Source organism: Mizuhopecten yessoensis, unplaced genomic scaffold (genome assembly GCF_002113885.1).
Source record: "Mizuhopecten yessoensis strain PY_sf001 unplaced genomic scaffold, ASM211388v2 scaffold4631, whole genome shotgun sequence".
In the NCBI taxonomy this organism is placed as follows: domain Eukaryota; kingdom Metazoa; phylum Mollusca; class Bivalvia; order Pectinida; family Pectinidae; genus Mizuhopecten; species Mizuhopecten yessoensis.
Window position 1 is genome coordinate 182,912 of NW_018405643.1, and position 24,725 is coordinate 207,636.

Genomic DNA, 24,725 nt, shown 5'->3' on the forward strand with positions numbered 1-24,725 from the left:
ACCACTCATTAATACTGATATGTAATTATGTATATAATTATAATTACCTCAATTTCATTTCAAGATTAAGCACATCAATAATGTCAATATTTTTCACTCATATTAAAAGAGAAAACACCCACACACACAAACACACACCCACACACACCTCGTTAATACATGTACACATATGTTTACGAACATTTGAAGAAACAAGAGAAAAGGCAAATAGAGCAGAGTAAGAAAGAGAGAGATAGGGGAGAGATAAGATCAGAGAGGCACGGTCTCATGATATATAAATAAAAAAAACTGAGTGGAACAGTGAGCTAATCGGGCGAACACAGGGTTAAAATGGTCATGAATAGGTGTTGAAAGTTGCCAACTGGAACCAAAATGAAAAATTAGTGATGTTTATATAATGTTTATTAATAGTGATAACATTGGTAATAATTATCACTATAGTTCTAAAAGAGGTTTCCATTTTCTCCAACCTTTTTCAAACCGCTCTTTAATAAGCTCATTTTTACTGTTATTTACAATTTTTTGAACCAGGAAATGATCTTTGATAACATTGATGAGTGCATTGAGATTTAGGGAGTCGCTGAGACATCTAGTTTTGTAGATATAATGTTTAATGAGAATTGGAATTTCATAATCCACATGATTATAGTATTGTGTTATTATTCCATAAAGAAAGGAGTCTTTGTTATAAGCAAAAGGAATTAGTAATAAGTCAAGCAGAGTTTCAACTCTCTGAAGTAAATTTTGCACCTCTTGACAGTCCCATAAACAATGAACTATTGTCTCATGTTCCATGTTACATAAAGTACATGAAGGGCTAGAAGTTAGGTTTATTTTATAAAAGAAAGTTATTTGTAACCAAAATATGATGTATAATTCTAAATTGGAACCATTGTAATTTTGAACTATTAGTGACTGAAAAAGGTACTCTAAATATCTTAGCCCATCTTTCTTTATCATAGACAAACTCCTGGTTCCACTTTCTGATCCCAGTTTGCAGCAATGTTGGAGTAATGATACAGTTATAAAGATCTTTTGATCCTCTTTTACTCTTGAAAAATATTTCCAAAAGCTGAGGTATACATGTAACTGGCACAAAGTGCATTTCAGTGATTTTGTATTTGAAGAAGTTAATTAATGTGTATTATACGACTGGATGACAGCAGGGCAAGACACTTTTAGGGACACCATGCGAAATCCACTTTATGGAGAAACTTGTTTGTGAACAACATTGAAAGCAATTAGATCTAACCTATAATTATCTTGATGCTATTTATAAAGCATCATCATTCCATTTCTGATATACCATACCTTTATCACCGGGTGTAATTACGAATGATAAGAAAAATAGGAGGAAACATATACCCGTCCATACAGAATGTCTACCATTACCATATTATTATTCAGGAGAATTATAGGATATGAGAGTCGTACCGTAACTAGTCATTTTCTATGTATTGACCATGTTGCAGGCATATACTCTTGTATTAAGCACACTACAAACTCTTTCATATAAGCCGCTTACTGCGATCTTTGCAAACAACATGACCACATGGATGGCTTGCTACTAAGCAGAATGAAAACGATGATGAATTCGATATTCCGATCATGAAAGTTCCCTTTCTTATTTGTAACATCCCTGCTTCCCCCGTTGTTCAGCATGCCGCTCTTGATTTTGTATTCATGGTTTGTTTCTAAGGACGAGCGCGACAGAGCAAGTCTGATGTAGAATGACAAGTAAATTTAATTACAATTTAAACAACATTTATTTGACAAAAATTACACTATTTTTTGAAATTAAAGCAAAATGTGGCAACTTGCAAATCACATTAAAAGCATAATTATAATACAAAGTATATACACCAACACTGGAATCGTCAATATATCAGAGTCACCATGGATGGAATACCGCTTACTTCATACAATAAGCAGTAGATGAGAGTCCTCCGCGGCCTGTATTCCCCAGCCTCGCCTCCCCTCTTGGTGACATCATGCAACATTCCTAAGTGGATGGGTAATCTCAACTCCACATGTGGTATTTCACGTGTTGAATATATACAGGAGTGTTCGCATAACACAGTGCCTACATCGAACACAGTCCACACATATATAGGGTTCACTACAAATGAAACTATACGGTGTATGAAATTGTATCTGTAAGCTGTGGAAAAACAATGACAGTTCTAATAAACCTTATATAAAAAAATAGAATTTTAGGCGTAATGTCATGAAAATAAAAGCTAAGGACAAACTTAAGTATGTTTAGTTTTAAATAAGGATGTGCAACTATGCTTGTTTCACTTCATCATCATAATGTCGAAAAAAGGCTGGCCCAGCTACTTAAAAACGTTAAAGATGTTTAAAAGTTTTTTGTATATATTGTTTACAGACAGGATGGTGTTTTGTTGTACATTTCGGTATTTTTCCATGTCGAGCATCTTTATGTAACTTTATAAACCTTCAATTGTGTTGTATCCGTCATCATTCTGACACATTCTAATACATATTTTCCAGACGTTGGCACAAGTTATTTGGTTAGTAAGCGTATTTAAATTATGCCGCATATATGTTTAGCATATTTGTTCAAGAGAATTTCAATCAAAACCTCTTTTTAATCTTTGTTTCATTAGCCACTCAATCATTAATATTTACAAATGAGACATTATCATACCTGTTGGTTCACTACTGTTTTACCATTTAAAAACGTTTACATTGTGCATTTAATTGTATCTCCAAGGTAATTTATTATCTCGCCAGGGACAGTTTGTGGCTGAATCTAATAAATGTTGGCATTAGGGGTAAAATACTAGATATAACTAAAGCTATGTATAGTTCTGTCAAATCAAGGGTAAAATTTAATAATGAAATTTCAGAAAGTTTCAATGTATTACCGGGGTTCATCAAGATGAAAGTTTGTCTCCTTTTTTATTTGCTATGTTTATAAATCATTTAGAAAATGAATTTATATTGAATGGTTTTGATGGTATAAAAATTTAGTTTTTAAAACTCTATTTAGTTGCATACGCTGATGATATCACATTTTTTCTGAATCTCCTGAAGAGTTATTACACGGAATACACATGCTAAAAGTGTATTGTAACATATGCAAATTGAAACAGAATCTTAATAAAACTCAGGTCATGATACCTTAAAAAAACCAGCAGAATGTGGCTAGTGACGTAATATTTTATTATGATGGTGGATTAACAGAGATAGGGAATAGGTGTTTGTGTTTGGCATTGTTTTTACATCGGGGGCTCCTTTTATGATGCAGAGAAAGCTCTGGCTAGTCAAGCTGAATTTATAATCTATAAATCTATATTCAAAATGGAAAAAATACTTACAACAGTTTGTTAATTTATCGCCCAATTATATCTGTGATTTATTAGATAAATTGGTAACGCCTGTGCTTAGCTATGATATCGAGATATGGAGCTTTCATTTGGCTGAACTTGCACACCTTAAATTTTGTAAAAGTTTATTACATGTGAATCGTACTGCACAAAATATTAACTTTGTTATTGGTAAACTTGGTCGTTTTCCATTAAAAATAACAAGATATTGCAGAATAATAAAATATTGGCTAAGGATAGTATGCGATTCAACAAACGATCTTGTTAGATTACTAGATTACCAAGGTCTAGGCATAGTTTATATTTCGTTTAGCATTAACAAAATTTAGAGTCTCTTCCCATCGTTTGAGTGTTGTATTCTATATGCTATCGTGCATGCAATGGTTGTCGGGTCTTAGAGGACGAGTAGCATACCCTAGTTGAGTGTACCTTATATTCTAACATAAGATATATGTATTTTAAGAGAAGGCATAAGCATCACCCAAATGCAAATAGACCAAAGTTTCTGGAACTAATATCGTCGACGAACAAGAGTTTATAAAAACATTTATGTAAATTTAATCAATTGTTCCACTATAAAGATCCCTTTTTATGCAATATATATGTTACAAAGACATTTGAGCTTATTGCTGAATAACGAAGACAGAAACGATGACTACAATGTGTGCTTGAGGTAAAGTCAGTAATACGAAAAGAAATCAATATAATTTTGAATGGATATTATCGATATCATTTTCATTTTATTCATTAAATATTAATTCCTATCACTCATTCAGACAGATACGATGACTACGATGTGTGCTTGAGGTAAAGTCATTAATACGAAAAGAAATCAATATAATTTTGAATGGATATTATCGATATCATTTTCATTTTATTCACTGAATATTGATTCCTATCATTCATTACCATATATGTATTACTATTATTCATTATCGTGTTATTTTACCTTTTTAAATCTGAAATTGATTTTCTTCTTATCTTACACACTACTCAAAACTTCCTGTATTTCGTGTTACACGTACGTTTGTACTTGGTTTAAAGGAGAGTGAAACAATCTTTTCTTAATGCAGATAATCATAACGATATGTTCATAAGCATGTATTGTGCAATTTTAGTCAGTTACCGCCTTCAGGAATAAAAATGCCTATGCATATATATTTGATGGAACAAATTTTAGATACTACACTATTTTTCATAATTATTGGATCGTTCTTTTCCCCTAAGTAATCAAGAGTGGTTTGGTTTATTCTGGATTAAATCACACTTATCAGTCTATTATTGTACTTTAGAAAGATCGTTATTAATAAAGTGAACATGTTTGGTTTATTACAATAGGCGCATGTATGTCAAGATGTTGTCGGCTAATATTTCGATTTTACTATTTATGTCCATTTATGAGTATCATTCATATAGATAAGGAATGATGGCGAGCCTAAAATCAAACTTCGTGGTTTCCATTCTATGGCTTACACTTGATTTTTCGTTTATATTCAAGTTATAAACTCAATTACTTCTTTAAAAAATATGTTGTTTTTAGTTTATAAATCAGATTATTATACCACAAAACATTAATACCTTACTGATATCACAAAACCTTACGATGAAGTATTTAACGACAATAAAGAACGTTTCTTGTATCACTAAAATTAGCTACCAATTGGTTACTAGCCGAATCACCAAAAACAAGAGTAAGTCCCGATTAACAAGAAGTAAATAAAAATTGTTGGAAATTCAAAACCTAATAAAATAAATAAAACAAAAATAAAAGTTCTTTAGCAGAAGAGAATAGATAAGGTAAAAGACATATATAGTACGGTAATATGACACTTCAATACTATATACTAATACAACAAACAGTACATTAATACATGTAATTTGAAATGTAGCATTGTGTTCGAAAAGAGTTCTCATTTACGATTATCATACGGCTTTTTCTACAATGTTTTGGAACCTTCATGGATTAATGTAGAATATTTTCAGGAAAATGAAAATTTAACATTTTTAAGGTAGGAGAGGAAGTTGGGCCGTTTAATTACCTGTTGGTTCATTGAAAGAATAATAAGCAATTAGAAACGCAAAATACATACAATTTACAAACGTTGTTATCTGTATGTACAAGTATGCAATGTGACTGAAACAATTATAAAATTAACAGACATATGTCTGTTTTAACACTTGCATCAATAATTTCTTCCATAGTGTATGGTAAGGAAATGGAGGATGTGATACAATGTAATGTATATTTGGTTCACTTGGTTCACGGAAAAGCAACTAAATAATGTATGTTATAAACTAGGAAGGTAAAATTATAAAAGAAATGTTAAGCAATAATGATAAATGGTTATAACGGTAAAACATCCTTTTAATAAAGAAAAAATAAATAAGGATTACATATTGGAGGGATGAATATGATAATAAAAATGAGTTCGTCCGCCCATACGTTAAGATCACAACGTTTATGATGAGCTAGTTATGAATAACGTTTGGTTACACTAAAGGTTATTTTCATCAAATGAAAGCTTAACTAGTCTTCACCAGAGCGCTATTATGTTGTTTGTATAGCAATAGGGATTCATGTTTAGTTGTAATACATTCTACTCTTTGATTTTTTTAACGATGGGATTGAATCTGAATTAAGTCAATACGTTCTGTCTTCCGTGATGTCCTTAAGTCATACTAATATTCCAACCCATGTTTTACAATGACACGATTTGTTCTTGACTCTTTTCTTAAGAAAGAGCTCTGAGTTTTCTAGAGAGGTAAACTTAAATAGAAGGGAACATATACACTTATAGTATAACTATTATGTTTCTATGACACGATTTGTGCTAGATATATTGTGACTCTTTTCTAAAGAAAAGAGCTGTCTGGAAAGGTAAGCGAAAATAGAAGGGTACATAATATACACTTATGATATAACTATTACAGTTACCACTTGTGACATCGACTTAAACACCCTTACCTATTGAACAAGATCAATCGAAACACAAACCATGTGTGGTACATTGTACAAAATTATGTATCATGTCATCATAGGATTGTTTTTATCATTTCATAAACAAGAAGTCACAACCAAATTTTGTTGAATTTATCAAAAAACAATACAGCTCATTTCTAATTTCGCGTAAGTTGTCGCATGGGATCATACTTATATTGCAAAAGAGCAATCGGGCATTATTTTGAGCACTACTCTTTGTTTATGTTACTGTCACGCTTTATCTATAAAATTATCAAAGTTCTGTCGCAAAATGTATTATCAAGTTCCCTTGCTTATAAGTCCTAGACTTAACACATTAACTCGTCTGTTAACGAAGGCGTCATCTCCTCGCATGTTTGAATGCAATACTCATTTTTTCTAAGTCAGATCGAGGCCATCATAACGCCAAAGACTTTGATATTTTGTCATTTGAATATACTTTTAACAATCTTCTTGTACTTCGTACTTCTTGCGACAAACGTGACTGAATTTGTAACTGAATTTACCAACTCCATAAAATACATCATTCCTATGCAAAAATCCATTAGCACAAATTCTATTCTTGTCTTCGAGATGTCGGTAAATAACAAGCTGAGAATTCTTCCTGGAATGTATAAACAAACAGTAATCAATGCAATCATTAGCATGGTGACAGTAACCCTCGTTTGGAGAATCATTTTCTGGGCACGAAACGGTCGTATCAGCAGACGTTGAATAGGGGGATATTTGCTGCCTGAAGTCCATGCTCCTCGTGATTTTCTCAATGTAACTTGTGTATCGGTTGAGGTGCCGGCAGAACTGCTAGCAGAACACGATACGTCGATAGTATTTGACAATTGAGGTGGATTGACCAAGGATCCTCCGTTGGTTTTTTCAGTGTTAAGATATGAATTGTTAGAAATGGTCGATATTTTTACCCATTCGGGCTCTCCGGTAGAAACATTGTAAGATATATTTGCTACCTTCCTTTTGGTATTTACGCGTTGCCGTAACATCACCACAACCATAACACTAGCCGTACATATAATAACAAGCGGCAGGATTTCAAACACCAAAACAAATAATGCGTTTGTCTGTGCAGCAGACGTATGGCTCGACATGACAACAACAGCCGCAGTTATTGATGTGTCGTTTTTGTCGATATATGTTGAAATGTGTAATATTCTCGGTATTCCAAGTAACACTATAAGTACAATACTGGTTATCATCATGACCACCACGCGTCCTTTTGTCCAAATTTGATGAAGATTTAATTTATAACGAAGAGCAACAAATCGTTCAATAGACATGATTGCCAGTAAAGCTTTAGAAAAGTATAGTGGTAATGGATATACGTACCAATACAATACAGGCATCATGATTGGGTACATCCTGTCTAAAGCATCCCTGTCCAAAAACATAATGGCACGCGTAACTAATCCGAAAATGGAAAAAATTGCTTGTATCAAATCTGATGCTGTCAGGACGAAGAAAGTTATCGTGGTAGTGTCCCATTTACCTGCTATGCTCATGGCGTACATTAATACCACGTTTGCTACTATGCTCAAAAATGCCGTCGGAGGTACTAATCCAAAATGCAGCGCTTTCCAGCAAAGAAGAATAGTTTTAGATGACGCCATTCTGTTAAAGATATGAATTAACGAGACAGTGATGATTAACGTGGGTTTCTTTTCGCAATAACTCACATTTCTATTGCAAATACGATTGTGTATATGGTTTTCAGCATTTTTTGCAATGCAAACGTATCGATCGAGGTCAATACCCGTTAATCTACAGTCCACGAATTGGCATCAAATGTCATTTGCTGATACTTGTATCCTTCATTTGAGACTATGAATCTGGCTCGTTCCCCCGAGTCATTAATTATGCGATGGTCTTGTATTAACGCTATCGATAATGAAACATTTCTATCCTTTGGCATTTATGTAGCCATAGCTTTCAAGTAACCCGATTCTTACAAATGTCTAAACCAATCAAATTTCTCGATTCTTACATCCTCCTCGTTTTGCTGCGGTGAGAATGAAATGTGTCCTGTTTGCCCATGTTCTCCGGAGTCTTGTTGAAGCCTACCAACGCATATCAGATATTTAAAGAAGCTTTGGCTTTAAACTATAGTGAAGCTTAGGTCACCTTGCAACGTATTCTCTTCTTCTTTTTTTATAGATTTTATGCTTTTGAAAATTACTGATTTTGTTTTAACTCTTTGCTCTCAAGAGATTATTGTTGTTAGGGTAAGCATTTTTTAATTTTGCAAATGAAAATATTTGCGAGAAAGTCTGACATTAGCAGTGCTAAAATATATATTTCATGCAGTTTTAGCTCAATTCAAATACAGAATCAAGTATTATCCGAGGATGTAGTGTTCACATTTTGGGCATATATCTCTTTATTTTAGACAAATTTAATATGAGAAGTCAACTTGCATACTAGTACGGTGTTTATTGTGGATAGGTTCACGCTATATAACAAAGGTATAAATTATATTTTGGATACAATTAATAAACAAGAGGTTCGGGCGCCTGAATAGCTTATCTGCTTATCTGCTCTCATTTTACCTACATTACATTCTATATTCGATATAGTGCATACATATGTACATACGTATTAATTATAATTGCATTTACATACAAGAAGAAAGTTGTTGTCAATAAATCTTAAACATTAACACCATACAAAGGCATTTCAAATCGATTGTTATTTTAATTTTATTTATTTTTTTATTTATTTTTTGTATTGAATAATTTGTTTAGAGCGCACATGTTTTCTAGGCTATATAAACAACGATTCTACGATTAAAGATTTTTTGGATTTTCAATTAATTGGAAATACAAATACGGCTTCACGTGCCGAATGGAGGGGTATCTGAAGTGGATTGATAGCACATGGCCAAAAATCACGTAAGTAAATGAAAATGTCTAAACATTTTCTTCAGGTTGGTAAGTTATGGATTGTAAAATGATTCATGTAGCACAGCAAAAACGTGTTTTTAAAAATCACTTTTTGGTTGTGCTACATGAATCTTTTCACAATAAAATAAAAACTATTGATAGAACATTGTCTATAAACAAGTTCAAATTAAGAAATAATCAACATGTATATATATATATAGAGGTTACACAACAAGTGGTTGTTGAATATGGTATTTATTTCACTCGAGTTAGTTAATTTTCAAAAGTTACAAAAGACACGAGTTTTAGCGAGTGTCTTTCTGTAACTTTTGAAAATTAACTAACGAGATGGAAATAAATACCATACTCAACAACCACGAGTCGTGTGATCTGTTTCTACCACAATCTCATGATCAGTCGGAAATAACATACACACACGTGTTTGTTGACAAGGCTGGCGTAGTGATATGACCCATATGTAAAAAGTCACTCATTAATATTCAAAAATGACTTTTTTTTTACAAATTTAATCATTGTCAAAATTAATGTTTCGGCAACAACGTCATGAAAAAATAAAATATATGAACGACTTTAAATATTGAGAGCAGAGGTATTGCATTAATTTATATAAATTAACCACGGACTATATGCGCGTAAGCATATCGTACGAAGTCTGCCTCCCGCCAAGTGTTGAACTCACCGTAACTCACCGTTGTATCTGTATACGAACTTATCGCTGTCAATATCCAAAACCATAGGCCTACGTTTCTTCGTGACGGTTCTATGGTTGACGTTTATAGTGAAAGTTCAGCCATAGTCAGACCGTCTAAATAGCGATAACGGGACGTTGGGAGAACGAAATATTTCCCGACACTGTGACAGATCTTGTTTTGGTTTCACGACCTGGACACGCGACGGTGTGACGTCGAAACGATATCGAGCGTCTGTAGCAATTTTGCCTGAAATTAGCGATCAAATCTTTAAGTATCATCTTTTAATATTGCCACGTGTGGTATATAACTCATATTTATCCAACACTCTGCGTGTTTATACAATGATCTGAGAGTGGAATAACACAGCGTATTGTGGTAGAAATATATATAGCAGATATCTAAGATTTGAAAAACGATATTTTAACTTTTTGTCGTAAAATAAGATTAGTTGAAAAATACAGTGGTACACAGGACAATGATGACCCACCATTAGTCAAAAATAAGTCGAAATGGAATTCGCCAAATACATGGAGTGTTTTGGATAAGTAGAAGATTATGAATTGAAAAAGACAACCTAAAAACGTTTACTATGAACATCCAAATTTGATATGAATGCCACGAATGTTGTCACTGGTGTAAAAAAAAAAATGAATTTCAAGACTACGTTTTTGCAAATGGTTCCAAAATAGTATTTTGGTCAGAAATGTAATTTACTCTGTAATATGTAAAAAAAAAATGGTGAATCTTATATCGGACAAACCGGATGTAAATTGAGACTACGAATGAATGTAAAAAGACAACCAATGAAGGACAATGAACTAAGATTTTTAAAAGTTAACAAGCATATGCATCAATGTTCTATAGATGATTTTTATGTGTTACCTATTTACAAACGGAATACCGACAATGTAGTTGCAAGAGAATTTAAAGAATAAATGTATATAAAACACCTCAAACCCAGCTTGAATGCACAATGATTTTTACAATGTTTTGTATGTAGATGTTTTCTTTGTCCTTGTATTGTTTGTGATTGTCACAGTGATTGTTTAATGATGACGTAACTAAAATCGTTGACCATGCAAATATTGATAACGTCATGTGACCAACGGTGATAAATACACATCAAATCCGCCCGAAGAAACCCCAGAAGGCAGAAAGGCCTAGCGATAGATTTGACGGATTTACTATTTCATTCTATACATGTATTTTCCTTCGCAAGGACTTGTTTATTTAAATCAAATTAATTAGATTAAATTCCATGTGAAGTAAGTAAGCATAATACACTAACATAAGTTGATTAAGCAAGGGACATTATAATGTTGTCCTTTTGAAGTAAACCTGAAGAGGCATGTGAAGGGTGAAAGCAGAATTTTTTGTAGTCGGTCGTTAGATATTATTTTTTCTTTATGCGTGTGTGCGTGTTTTATGGGATAATATATCACAAGAGTGAGAAACAAAATCGGAAAAAGATGAACGCTATACATTACCGGTGATTACATCTTTCAAAATGGTAATAGATACAGCATTTCAAAAAGGATAAGCGTTGCATGATACAGCTGCTGCGTCCTTTTCGGACTCACCAGTGATGCCAGGGGGCAAAAAAACAGGTTCGTCAAACGAAGGTTGCTTGCATACAGCGTTGCTTATTTGTCCAACATTATCAATCCCGAGTTTTCCCCCATAATACACTAACATAAGTTGATTATATCTTTTCTACCTAGTAAAATATAATGGAAGTCTTTTTCGAGTCTACTTCAGTGTTCATACGCTTATAATAAGCAAGGGAACAAAGATAATCTATTTGCATAAAGTAGGCTGTTCTTTTATGTGTGACAATATTCGTCATGTGACGCTTGTTTGTCTTTATTTCACAACAAGCTGTGCGTTTTATCATTTCTGACTTTGTGTGCAGTTGTCCTATTTCGTTTATTTAACCTGTATATTTTGGGAAAAGTTTTTGATTTTCAGTTGCCATCAGGTCGATAGACGACAAACAACCAACACTCACGTCGTACTTTATATCAAATGTTTATTTCAATCACTTAAAACCACCAATCTATCGACATAGCTAGTTAACACATGCAATCAACATTCGACGGTGTACAAACTTTTTTTCAAGTCACCTTCGCGGTGAGTCAGGCGAAACATTCTGACTGTGAACTTAACAGGTTTAAAGTAGACCTAGAGAAACGTTTTGTCATAAACAAACTTCATTTATTTTGACAACAATTATAAAACAAGCTATTTCAACTTATATTAATCACTCTTGTTGGCCCGGATGTTTGCGCGTGGTTTTTTTCTTTTTGAGTGAGAAAACCGGAGTACCCGGTTTGTTATCCGCAAACAAATTCTGAAATACATACATAATGAAATGCTTGTACTCGCATTCGTCAAAGGTAACAAGTACTCCGGCACGTTTGTTTACATTTGCATGGACGGCTTTTGTAACACACAAACACTTCAGTAGCTCATTTTGTCATTATGACAAAGCATCCATTGTGCTGCAAAGGGACTGTAGTATCTGTTAAGTTTTTCCCCCTCTACATGAGAGTGTCATTGACCATTTTCAGAGTCTGTATGTTTGTTCAGTGCCGTCAACAGTTGACCCCAGAACCTTCTTTGGCTTGTCCTGTCACATGACCATGTACAACAATTGACCATGCTTAGCAGGGCCCGCATGGACGGCGATATATTGATACTGTCCATATCCTCCAATAGTATAATGCTTAAGACACCAGGTCCTTCCCGAATGGCCTTCGTCTGTGTCAGGGCTAATTGGTAATCGCACCATTCACAGTCCAATAATGACCGTGATAGTATAACAACGATGTTTTTGCTTAGCTCAAATTTGTTAGTAATGTTTTCAACAATCAGCGCACCAGGTTCAAAATCCCTAGCCGGAATACACAATCGACAGTGTGATTTGATCTCTAATTCGGGTATAAGTCGGTTCTTAATGAAGGAATGGTCGCCATCGCTGTAGATAACATACGCATCGTATTTGAAGTCGAAGTCATGTACAAGTCTTTGGTATCCAAGTTGGTGCAAACCGGTAACGTGTAGCCAGTAGCGCAGGTGAAACCTATATCTGAAACTTATCGATACCATCAAAACCAGGAATATGAATGTTACCGAAATGCCTATGCATGCATCTTGCAGAGTTTTGCCTATGTCAGCGCACATTTCATCTGTAGGATTGTAATCCTTCAACAACACATTGTTCAAGTCTGGGGGTGATCTACAAATGTATCGATTTGGATAATTGACGATTTTAGTATGTTTAGTCGATTTCATCCAATCAAGAAACCATTTGAGATCACATGAACACGAGAATGGATTATTTGTTAGGCAGAGTTTGTTGAGGGAATTCAGAAAATGTTGTGGAAAAGATGTTTTATTTACAAGTTTTATGTTGTTTCCATCAAGGTACAGGTTTCTTATTGACGTGACATTACCAAACACATTCGGATCGTCGTTCCAGCCGCTTATATAATTACCGATGAGAACCAATTTATTCAGTTTAGGCATGAGTTGGAAGACGTTTCTCGGGAGTGCCTTGAGGGATGTGCTTTGCAGTATGAGCGTTAGCAATTTCTTCAATGGCGAAAAAAGATATCGAAGAGCTTTTGAATTTGACGGCAATACATTATCAGTCAAGTCAAGGAACAAGTTCGGCACTAAAGCTAAACATGCGTAAATTCGAATTGTTTTGTCTGTCAAATCTGAAGCGGTTGGCTCCAAATGACAGTCGCTGAAGACTAGATGAGTTAAATGCACTAAGTTCGATTCTATTAATATGAACACTGTTCGAGTTCATTTTGAGACTGCGAAGACGTGGCAAATCTGCAAAGGTATTGTTTTTAAGTTCTCTAACGGAAATTTCATCAAGTTTCAGAGTGCGCAGGTTCCTTAGACACGAAAATGATGATTGGTTTAAAGAGTAAACAGGATTGGATGTGAGGTCGAGAGTCGTGTAATTACCTGTTTTTGTTCCCAAAGGCCCACAAAAAGACGGAATATGAAGCAAGTGATTGAAACCTATGTTGACCGTCAGGATATTTGTAGATTCAAATCCGGTAGTGTTGAATTCCGTTAAGTCGTTTCTAGATAAATCTAGTTGTTCTAGAGAATGAACATCTGAGAAGAAAGATGCACTTACATATTTGATATTATTATTTTTCAACGAAATCTTCTTTAAAAGAGAATCCTGAAGTCCTGCGAACATGAATACTGGTATCGAATTCCAGCCGTTGGACTCCAAATTTATTTCATGAAGATTTAGGGTTTGGTTTAAGAAAGCAGGCACAACATCTGGGTTTAGCTTTCTATTTGAATCAAACGATAAATGTGTAAGGTTTAGGAAAGCACTGAAGGCGTCTGGTTCAACGTTGACCGTGTTGGTGTCGACAAAGTCTAGTGATGCTATTGTATTCTGGCTTAAATTAAACAGTAGAACATCGGATACCGTTGTGAAATTTGTCCCTGCAAAAAGCACGTGTTTAACATAGTGTGGTAGTTTCGGAATCGTTTGCAATCCACCACATTTTGCTGACTTTTGACGGAACCTGCATTTACATTTTGGTGGACAAGGAACACCCGTTTTGCTGTCACAGATTAATGCACTGAGTAGTAATGCAAGGGTGGTAGCCCATATCTTCTTATTCGTCATGGTGACTGTAAAACAAATAAATAAACAACCATTATTATTTAACCACTGACATTATAATGTATATATTTTGCGTGATACTCAAAATCAAATAGCTATCAGAGATCGTTTCTTTAATAATAACACTACTTTAATGCCCTTACACAATTAATTATGGAATATATTATTTACATATGTAGCTGTTTCGTTTTCAGCCATACTCGCAAATACGTCCTCTGAAGAACTATATTGCCAAAAACAGGAATCGGTATCAGTCGTGGTGTAAAGTACCTAAGGCAATTAATCGCGTTGTCAACAGTCAGCGTGTGTATCGATATATCAGTAGTCTATATCGAATCAAACTTTAAGTCATCACGAGGATGAGGGGCCGCGGTTGCCAAGTGGTTAAGGCGTCTGACATTCTGCTACCACTAGCCATCCACCACTGGGTCGCAGGTTAGAGGCCTACATGGGGCAGTCGCCAGGTACTGGCCGTAGGTCGGTGGTCTTTCTCCGGGAACTCCGGCTTTCCTCCACCACCACAACCTGGCACGTCCATAACCGACCATAGCTGTTAATAGGGCGTTAAACACAAACAAACTATTCCAAACCAGGAGAATGCTCACTTATATTATCACTCCACTTTTTTCACATCTGGATTTGAATTTTGTTTTTATCCATTGAAGCACACATTCCTAATATTATCATAAGAATTTATTTCAATACATTCATCACAGTTAACTAAGCGTTATGGTCCAACTATCTATACACAATCCACCCACCTGGCATTATTATCAACAGTTTCAGAAACATTCATGTAAAAAACAATCCGGGAATCAAATAACGACACGTTGACGTAATTTGTCCGTATACAACCATGAGTGATTCATAATTACTACGGATCCAATCCCATTGTTCGTACTATATCCAAGCTAGACAGTTAAAACGCTACAGGAAATGACGGTTTAACAACATTTAGAGACCTTTCACGAAACAATGGTTGAAATTTAAGGCAAAAGAAGTATATACGATCTGAAATAAGATAACACCTGGTTTTATTTTTGACTTCGTAAAGAAAAATCAGGTTTTATATTCTTTCAGTAAACAAATCACCATCGATGTGCAACGAGTTAAATCCACAAGGTATGGAAAGATGTCTTTCGTATGATTTGATACGTGCAAAAAATCTTACACAATGAATGCTTTTTAGTTTTCATCTTATTCTTGGGTCGGGTTTTTTTTTGTGGGGGGGGGACCTTCTTGGTTGTTTGTGGTTTTTTTTTTAATTTTTTTTTGCTCTGAACTTATGATAAAAAAGCATCTACTCCTTTTATTTTATTTTTTTTGACACGTTCGCATGTATATCATGCATTTCGTCTTCGTCTTTTAATCATTTGTGTAGTTTGTGATTTTAACTTCCTTATGCCACATCGCTCATTACGTTTTGTTCCATCTTGTAGACCGGCTCATGTTTGTTTGTGCATATTTTTTTTAATTTTATATTTCTTGTCAATTTGCTAGCTTTGAAATCATATATTATGCCAACTTTTCTTTGCGATAGATTTGCTGATTGTTCTTTGATATAAACATGTATTGTTAAAATATACATGCTAAATGATATATGATGTAACTGTATATGTTTTATCTTTTTACTTTGTTTACCGTTACAATAGTTCTGGAGTTAGTATTACATGTTACCACTGATTTACGACGTTTGATAAAGGATATTGTATCTTATACATCTTTACTTCCATCAAGATATGGAAATGTTGTTTACAAACTGCATGAGTGAACAATATTTCCCCGTTTACTTCTCTGTCACTTTACGCCAAGTGTGTAAATGATAGATCCAACTTCCTGTGGTTTTATCTTATCTGTTAGTTACTTCCGTGTCGCTAGAGACAAGTTCAGTTTTAATTTCCCGTTCTCCCTCCTTACGGTATTTTTTTTTTTTAAACATTTGACATCAATAAACACACATTTTCTGAAGTTGTCTTGTTTCAAGTTTTATATATATACATGCTTATAAAGAGAGAAAAAATAAGATCTAACGACCAACTTCAGAACTAAGAGCTTTCACTCGTCAACAGGGCTCTTCGGGTTACTTGCAGAACGACAACATCGTGACGTTGTGCAATAACATGTCTTTATTTATCATAGTATAGGTTATTTGCTATAGAGAGATATAATCCTTTAACTATTTTTGTACCATGGTGTCGTTTTCTTAGTTACAGAATTCTATGAAAGCATTGGGATATGATTATCACCCTTTTGTCACGAGACACCCGTGATAGACAGGCCTCCTTGTTCAAATCCCGATAACCATAGCGGTTCGTTATCGCAACTATTGGTTGTGTTTTTTAAGAAATACCTGATAACGGATATGTATCTCCTTTTGTCTTCAGACAATCAACCTGAGCGATCCTCCATTTTGTTTGAATTATTTGGAGAGTTTTCGTTCATAATGCTTATTTGAAATTATACGCCCCGTTTGCACTAAGTTGAGTAAGTATTTGCTAAGCGTTAAGGGAAATTTTAAATAACAATAAAACAAACAAAAAGATGTTAATCGAATATCTTTTCATTGTTGCATATTTGTTGAGACATATCAGATTTATGTGTTTCGGAGATACATTTCCCTTTAAAAGCCTTTGTTTCTTACTGACAACAATTCGAAAGGGCCGGTTTCCAAAACGGCCCCTTCTCTGATTCAAATTTCCTGTTGGTGGTGCATTGCCCATGCCGTTGTGGTCACAAATCTATAAAGTATAAAGATTTAGGTCACTTGGTTTGTTTTTTATGGCTCCTCAAAGTTGTACCTTTCAGAAGCTGTCTAAGTGTTGATAAAATGTGCATGTTATGTAAAATATTAATGAAAATCTAATCAAATGATGGTCACCGTAAAGAATACATTCATGGCATGATTGTGACAAAAAATCATGTTTCCATCGCGCCATTTGGCTGTTTTATGGAAGAAACAATCTCAAAAATGCCATTTTCGATGATAACATTTTAGACACAAAAACTGTGTTTTTTAGAGAATACACCCTTTTATGGGCGTTGGATNAACAACTACTGGTTAAGGCTAAAAGCCGTTCAGCAACCGGGGCAAAGCTTTCCATATTTGTAACCACAGAAACGAAATCATGTATGAGTAAAACACTGTGCATAAGCCTTCAATTGTTTGGTGTAGAGCACGCAATGTTTCAAATGCCGTCCATTGTTTACCTGACCCGTCCATTGTTTACCTGACCCGTCCATTGTTTAACTGACCCGTCCATTGTTTACCTGACCCGTCCATTGTTTTCCTGACCCGTCCATTGTTTACCTGACCCGTCCATTGTTTACCTGACCTGTCGATTGTTTTCCTGACCCGTCCATTGTTTTCCCAAGCCATCCATTGTTTTTCTGACCCGTCCATTGTTTACTTGACCCGTCCGTTGTTTTCCTGACCCGTCCAAAATTTTCCTTTCCCGTCCATTATTTACCCGACCCGTCCATTGTTTTCCTGACCCGTCCAATGTTTACAGGACCCGTCCATACTTTACCTTACCCGTCCATTGTTTACCTGAACCGTCCATTGTTTTTCTGACCCGTCCATTGTTTACTTGACCCGTCCGTTGTTTTCCTGACCCGTCCATAATTTTCCTTACCCGTCCATTATTATGCTGACCCGTTCATTGTTTTTCTGACCCGTCCAATGTTTACCTGACCCGTCCATAGTTTACCTTACCCGTCCATAGTTTACCTTAACCGTCCATTGTTTACCTGAACCGTCCATTGTTTTCCTGACCCGTCCAATGTTTACCTTACCCGTCCATTGTTTACCTGACCTGTCCATTGTTTACCTGAACCGTCCATTGTTTTTCTGACCCGTCCAATGTTTACCTTACCCGTCCATTGTTTACCTCACCCGTCCATTGTTTACCTGACCCGTCCGTTGTTTACCTGACCCGTCCGTTGTTTACCTGACCCGTCCATTGTTCACCTGACCCGTCCATTGTTTTCCTTACCCGTCCATTATTATGCTGACCCGTTCATTGTTTTTCTGACCCGTCCATAGTTTACCTTACCCGTCCATAGTTTACCTTACCCGTCCATTGTTTACCTGAACCGTCCATTGTTTAACTGACCCGTCCATTGTTCACCTGACCCGTCCATTGTTTAACTGACCCGTCCATTGCTTACCTGACCCGTCCATTGTTTTCCTGACCCGTCCATTGTTTAACTGACCTGTCCATTGCTTACCTGACCCGTCCATAGTTTTCCTGACCCGTCCATTGTTTACCATTTTAACTTACATGTTATTGTAGAGAACAGATCATTACGGTACATACTCGTGTTATTATTAATCGTACAAATAAATATAAGAAGTTTTAGCAACGATATCGATTTAAAATACTGTAAGTTGATAAGGCAATCAAAACCAGACAATTGAGCTGCCGATATGTGAGCCTTCCATAATGACATTCTTATCATGCAGGAAGTAAATTTCACAAGTATTTATTAAGTCAACGACCTGTTTTCCCCCACACTTAGCTAGTATTATAAAAGAGAGATATACAATGCAAAATAGTAAAGTAAACAACCCATCATTTGTTGACCAAATGCCTCTTATTCGTAAATTCGTCTACGTTTGTATTTAGAGGGCAGTAACGAGTATGCATTTACCCACAAAAGTGTCAGTCAATTTCAACAAAAAAAAATTACAAACATTATACATTCTGAAACAGAAGATCCTGATGTATTTAGAATATATTCTTACAGTATAGCAACAGTGAGAAATTTCACAACTTACCTCAAACAATCCGCGTAACAGACAGTGAAGAGGCGTCTGCTGTAGGGATTACCGGATAAGTAATGAAATAGGGTGTCGTGTGTACGCGCTATTCATCACATACAATCGCGTTGTGCTGTCGTTTAATTCCTTATCTTGTTTCTGTAGGGTTTTACGTCCTGGATGTTTTTGTGACTAGTCACAATGTGCAAGTAATATACTAGATCAGCGTTATCTAGTGAATGTTATGCGTTAAAGGGTATGTTGGACTTATGAGCACAAATGTCAAATCTAACAGAAACTCCGAACATAAACTTTTATTTTAATATATCCCTATCTGACATCAAACTGATAGCATGTATATTTGTACATCACAAATAACACTTGGAATAGACTTTCTTTACCTCCAAAGTTTTAGATTAGTGAACTTTTCTTCCACTTTCATAACAATGAAAATCGTTTCTATCTCCATGCATAATAATACATCGTAATTTTTAATTATTTCACAATGTTTAAACTCATTTCGCGAATAAAGATGAAAACTGATTTTTATGAAAATATAAAATATGGATGTCATACAGGGAAGTCGCGACCTTGCGGGTTGGAGAACCTCCATTGATACTTCGCGCTATTGTTTAAAACCACATATCTCTATAACTATATCGTCCATTTATGTGTAATTTTGATAAGATACGTTATACACATATTCAAAGTTGTATATATACGGACCCTGGAGTATGGGATTAGTGTGCCACTGCACGCGCCAATCATAATACACATATGGACTGTAGGGTTAAGGAACCTGTACAACGCCTTTGTGTTTCAAATGAAGTCATGTCCATGTTTCTGTGGATAATTTAGACCATAACACCCAGTTGCCATCAGTTAACTTTAACACATACCACATGACTACACTGTATGAGGTTAACAGCAGTTTGTCAATACCGGTGCAGAATCTGTAACCCTATAGCTATTAATACGCCTTTGATGCGTCAGGATCCAGAGCAACAGAATCTAATTGTTCTTTGCTTTTCAAAATCTCCATAGCTTCCTGGTGCATTTAATGATTGCTGCTGGATGAAGACGGGAGGAGATCCCTAAACTGACCAGCATATACATGACATCATAGATCATATCAAATTCTTCAACAGTGATTACATTTCTTCACTACATCATCCAGGAAGTCAAAAAAGTAGTTCCCTAAGTGGCAAAGATACATTTCATAACCGACAATCCCACAAGTACAATGTAACGGCTGTGGCGTCAAAAGATAAACTCGATATGACGTCACAACATGAAGTCATCCATCTAAGGATTGAACGGTTTATTCCGATAAGATCCCAAATCGGTTGCATACATGCATGCTTCATGGTAGAAATATATACAATTGCGTTCATACCAGCATGAACATTAAAAGATGTTGGTTAATTACACATTTTCATATTCTTAATTTCATAAAAAAGATGCCCAGAAGGGTCTATATCGCTCACCTGTTTGTTTTGTTACATGGAGTTGTTGGCCTAATATTGTGAAGTTAGATTGATTGGATATTAAGAAGTTATTAAGATATTGGAAGTTGAAGGTTTACAGTTACATGTATTTGACACCTGTGACCTTGAAAGTAAATCAAGGTCATTTTCATTCGCAAATTTAGTCGGACTCCATCATACGATGCTACGGGCAAAACATCATGACTCTAGGCCTTTCGAATCTTCAGAAGAAGTCGTTGGAATGTTTAGACCTACCGTTGTTTGACCCCTGTGACCTTGAAAGTAGGTCAAAGTAATTTTAATTTGCGAACTTTGTTGTGCGTTATCAAAAGAAGATACTGGACATATATCATGACTCTAGACCTTTCAGATCTTCATCAGAAGTCGTTTGAAGGCTTAGACCTATTCGACCCCTGTGACCTTGAAAGAGGGTCAAGGTCATTTTCATTCGCAAACTTTGTTGGGCTTATCATAGGATCGTACTGGCCATATATCATGACTCCAGACCTTTCGGATTTGCAGAAGTAGTCGTTTGAATATTTCGACCTATTTGACCCCTGTGACCTTGAAAGTTGGGCTTCATCATAGGAAGGTACTGGCAAAATATCATGACTTTGTGACTTTCAGATCTTCAGAAGAAGTCGTTAGAATGTTTTGACCTATTTAACCCCTCTGACCTTGAAAGTAGGTCAAGGTCATTTTTATTCGCAAACTTGTCGGGCTCCATCCCAGGATGTTAGTGGCCAAATAGCATGAATGTAGGACTTTCGGACCTTCAGAAGAAGTTGTTTATGACAGAAAGTTGACGGACGGACGCCGCACTATGGCATACAGGTGAGCTGAAAATGACTTTGGTCAAATTGTGTTTATAGCCCTATGACCTAAATTTCTTCTGATGGTGCTTATAGAGGAACTTAAAGTGGATATGTAATTAAATGGTACATTCCTGCATGAGTAGGAGGACACCTGGCCATGGAAACATTGTAACGGAGGAATAGAGCATTGAGTCAATGGCAGTCAGGCCATATACAACTACACCCATCGCACTATACACCCATAGCCTAGAAAATAACACAACACATCACACTTACTGTACAATAACGTCCCAATGATCGCTATATATAGGATAACTGCTTGTAGGATCAGACATCATCATTGCCTCACTATCCAGTACATAAACAGCTTTACTATTGTACGTCGTGTGCATTGGGTTACTTTCACGCTGGTTTTATTGTGGCGTTCTTTCTTCAAATTTATTCAGCAATGCACGAATTAATTTAAGTACACGTTAAGTATCCAATGTACAAAGCAGGAACACCATTAATGCTAATTCAGTCCGTTATTGAAGTAATTTAAGCCGCATTATATAATTTCCTCTTTTTTTAATGGGCGTTCGATTTGATGATTATTTAATTGTAAATTAGCCACCTAATGGTAAGCATCCATGAATTTGCTTGACATTGAATGCCTTACTTACTCTTGAGCATGCTTCAGTACACCATTAACAACTATTGCATACGTAAAAGTTAGGAACTGTAAGACGGTAAGTTCATTTGTACATGATTTTGTAGTTAATATTATTTGTACTACCTCAATTTTGTGTTGATAATTTACTGCAAACCAGTGCCTGCCATATTGGCCTGCTAATCTTTTAAGGTTTTTTTTCTTATAGTGAATTTAATACGACAGAATAAAACTGGCATTTGATGACATATAACAACACTCTAATCTTTAATGTATTATGGGCACGACAGTATGCACCTTAAAGGTCATACAAGGAAATAAAACAGGTTTTTAAAACTAAATGTGAGGCATTTGAGTAAGAAAAATGTCATGACAAAATGTAGATTCAAGATAAGTTTAATGAGGAAGTACATTGTGTACATTTGTAGGCACATGTAAGTAAATCTTGTTTGTGTACTTCTGTGTGGACTGGAAAGATTTCATATTTAGCAATCAGCAAACAAATAATTCCACCAACGTAAACTATTTACATTTGCTCTGCATCTTTCCATTGTAATGCATTGTGAAGATCAAGTGTTGTTATGAGACTATAAAAACATTTGCTTTTGAAACGTCATCAATCTCTATTGTGACGTCATCAATTTCATTGTCGTCAACACTTCGGTTGATTTGCTGGTCAAAAACTGTTTGAAATGACTAAATAAAGCATAACAACTCTATCAAAATGTATAAATATAAATGATGAATATTCTAACAAATATTGTTATGATCCTATATAACACACATTTCTATTCCCTACCAGGCTTTAACAAGTTTGTCATCACTGGCACTCTGATGAGCTTCTGACCACCTCGGCCATGAAAAAATATGCACTAACATTACATGATACCACAGTATCACATAACCTATATACTGGGTCAACGTTACTATGTACACTACCCAACATAAAAAGTCTTGCAAATAAATATACCTAAAACACCTGAATAACAGCCACCAAATTAAAATTATCATTTATTGCACATCAAGAAAGTAAATTAAATGTTGCACATGTCCATATATATATACTAGTGGTCAAGGCTAAAATTTACTGACACTAAGATGTCAGTTTTAAAATCACATAAAAATTTTAACATGAAACACAATCTAATTTCACCTGGTACACATACATACAAATCTACCTCTGTTAGATATGACCCCTATATGTCCGGCCTAGCTATCTCTCACATACACAGCATCCTATTTTAGAAAAACAAATGACCTCCAGATCAGATATGGAAGCGCCCGATATGTATTTTTCTGGAGTACAAAACTGGAAAATTATCCCCAAAATATTCCAAACTTATGTTAAAGAACAAAAGAACATATGCAGTACTGAGTGTTGGAAGGGAATCTGTGGGTATTACTGGCATAAAACCAAACCCCAACTCATTCACCCCTGGAGTTTAATAATGAACTATTCCAACTATTGAATTGGAAGAGTTCAAATGTGTCTTCAGGAGTGCACTTACATACTGACTGAACAACAATGTGGAAGCACATTGATGAAAATGACCATTATTTTCAACAGATTAATTTGTTTAGTGAGATGTGAAGTGTTATGACAAAAGCTACACGCTTGCTATACGCTGACATCGTCTGCTGAACTTTATATTGAACCATAAATCTTAGCTTTTAACAGACCAATTACTTCATGTCACCTGTGGTAAATTATGATAAAACCTGTGTAGCTGTATAAGTCTACTATTGCTATAAAAACATCCCATTTCTGTAAAATTACATGTATATAAATATACAACAAATAGATTCAGTGCTTGAAAATAAAATACATGACGATGTCGTTAATATCACAATATGATCGTAGTGCAGCTGCGCTTGAAAAATAAGAATATGACGATGTCGTCGATATCCAATATAATTGTAGTACAGCTCTCCAAGTGTTCATCACTTCAGGTTTGATTTTCACCTTCCTCGTCCACTTCCAACCTGTTATAGCGCTCCTTAAATGTACACAATACAGGAATACAGGCTACCATGGCTCCAATAACACACCAGTTCTCCCAGACCGTACCTATAGGTAACAAAAAACACAGATAAACTTACTTTATAGTCCGTTTGTCTGATGAAATCAATATCTGGTAATAACTATACATTGTATGTATTGTATTGGCTTATTCAGCTGAATTTCATGATTCCTAAATGTAGCTCATTTTATTACTGTTATCGAGTCATTCCAGACATCATAAATAGGACTTTGTTTTTCTTTATTTGAAGTTAATGAAAATATAAGGAGCTTAACACTTGTTTTCCTTTTGATTTGTCTTTTTAAACATTGTAAGCATGCACATATGTATTTCTTCATAAACCAGGGATAATTTTTCAAATGCATTTTTATTACTAGATAGGTGTATTTTTATC

The 24,725-nt window shown here is 35.1% G+C and overlaps 2 protein-coding genes across 3 annotated transcripts in view; both read right to left on the minus strand.

Annotated features, from left to right (window-relative positions):
- Positions 1-13,500: 13,500 nt before the first annotated feature.
- On the minus strand, positions 13,501-19,542 carry LOC110449511 (slit homolog 3 protein-like). Its single transcript, XM_021496420.1, has 2 exons — positions 19,378-19,542; positions 13,501-14,608 (listed from the first exon to the last, which is right to left on the minus strand). The coding sequence occupies exon 2, from the start codon at positions 14,601-14,603 to the stop codon at positions 13,593-13,595; it is 1,011 nt and encodes a 336-aa protein (XP_021352095.1). The 5' UTR covers positions 14,604-14,608; positions 19,378-19,542; the 3' UTR covers positions 13,501-13,592.
- A 3,128-nt stretch (positions 19,543-22,670) lies between these two features.
- Positions 22,671-24,725, minus strand: part of LOC110449512 (disrupted in renal carcinoma protein 2 homolog) — a 34,182-nt gene continuing 32,127 nt past the window's right edge. The window contains exons 13-14 of one of the 2 annotated variants that reach the window (XM_021496423.1): positions 24,235-24,378; positions 22,671-24,160 (exon numbers count right to left, since the gene is read on the minus strand). In XM_021496423.1, coding sequence (XP_021352098.1) covers positions 24,257-24,378 — 122 coding nt within the window. In that variant the 3' untranslated portion in view covers positions 22,671-24,160; positions 24,235-24,256. Of the gene's footprint in view, positions 24,379-24,725 lie in introns of both variants that reach the window. The other variant, XM_021496422.1, reaches the window with a different exon arrangement.

Excerpts from the sequence above, each read along its gene's own strand:
- LOC110449511 (XM_021496420.1), bottom strand. The coding sequence starts at position 14,603 with ATGACGAATAAGAAGATATGGGCTACCACCCTTGCATTACTACTCAGT.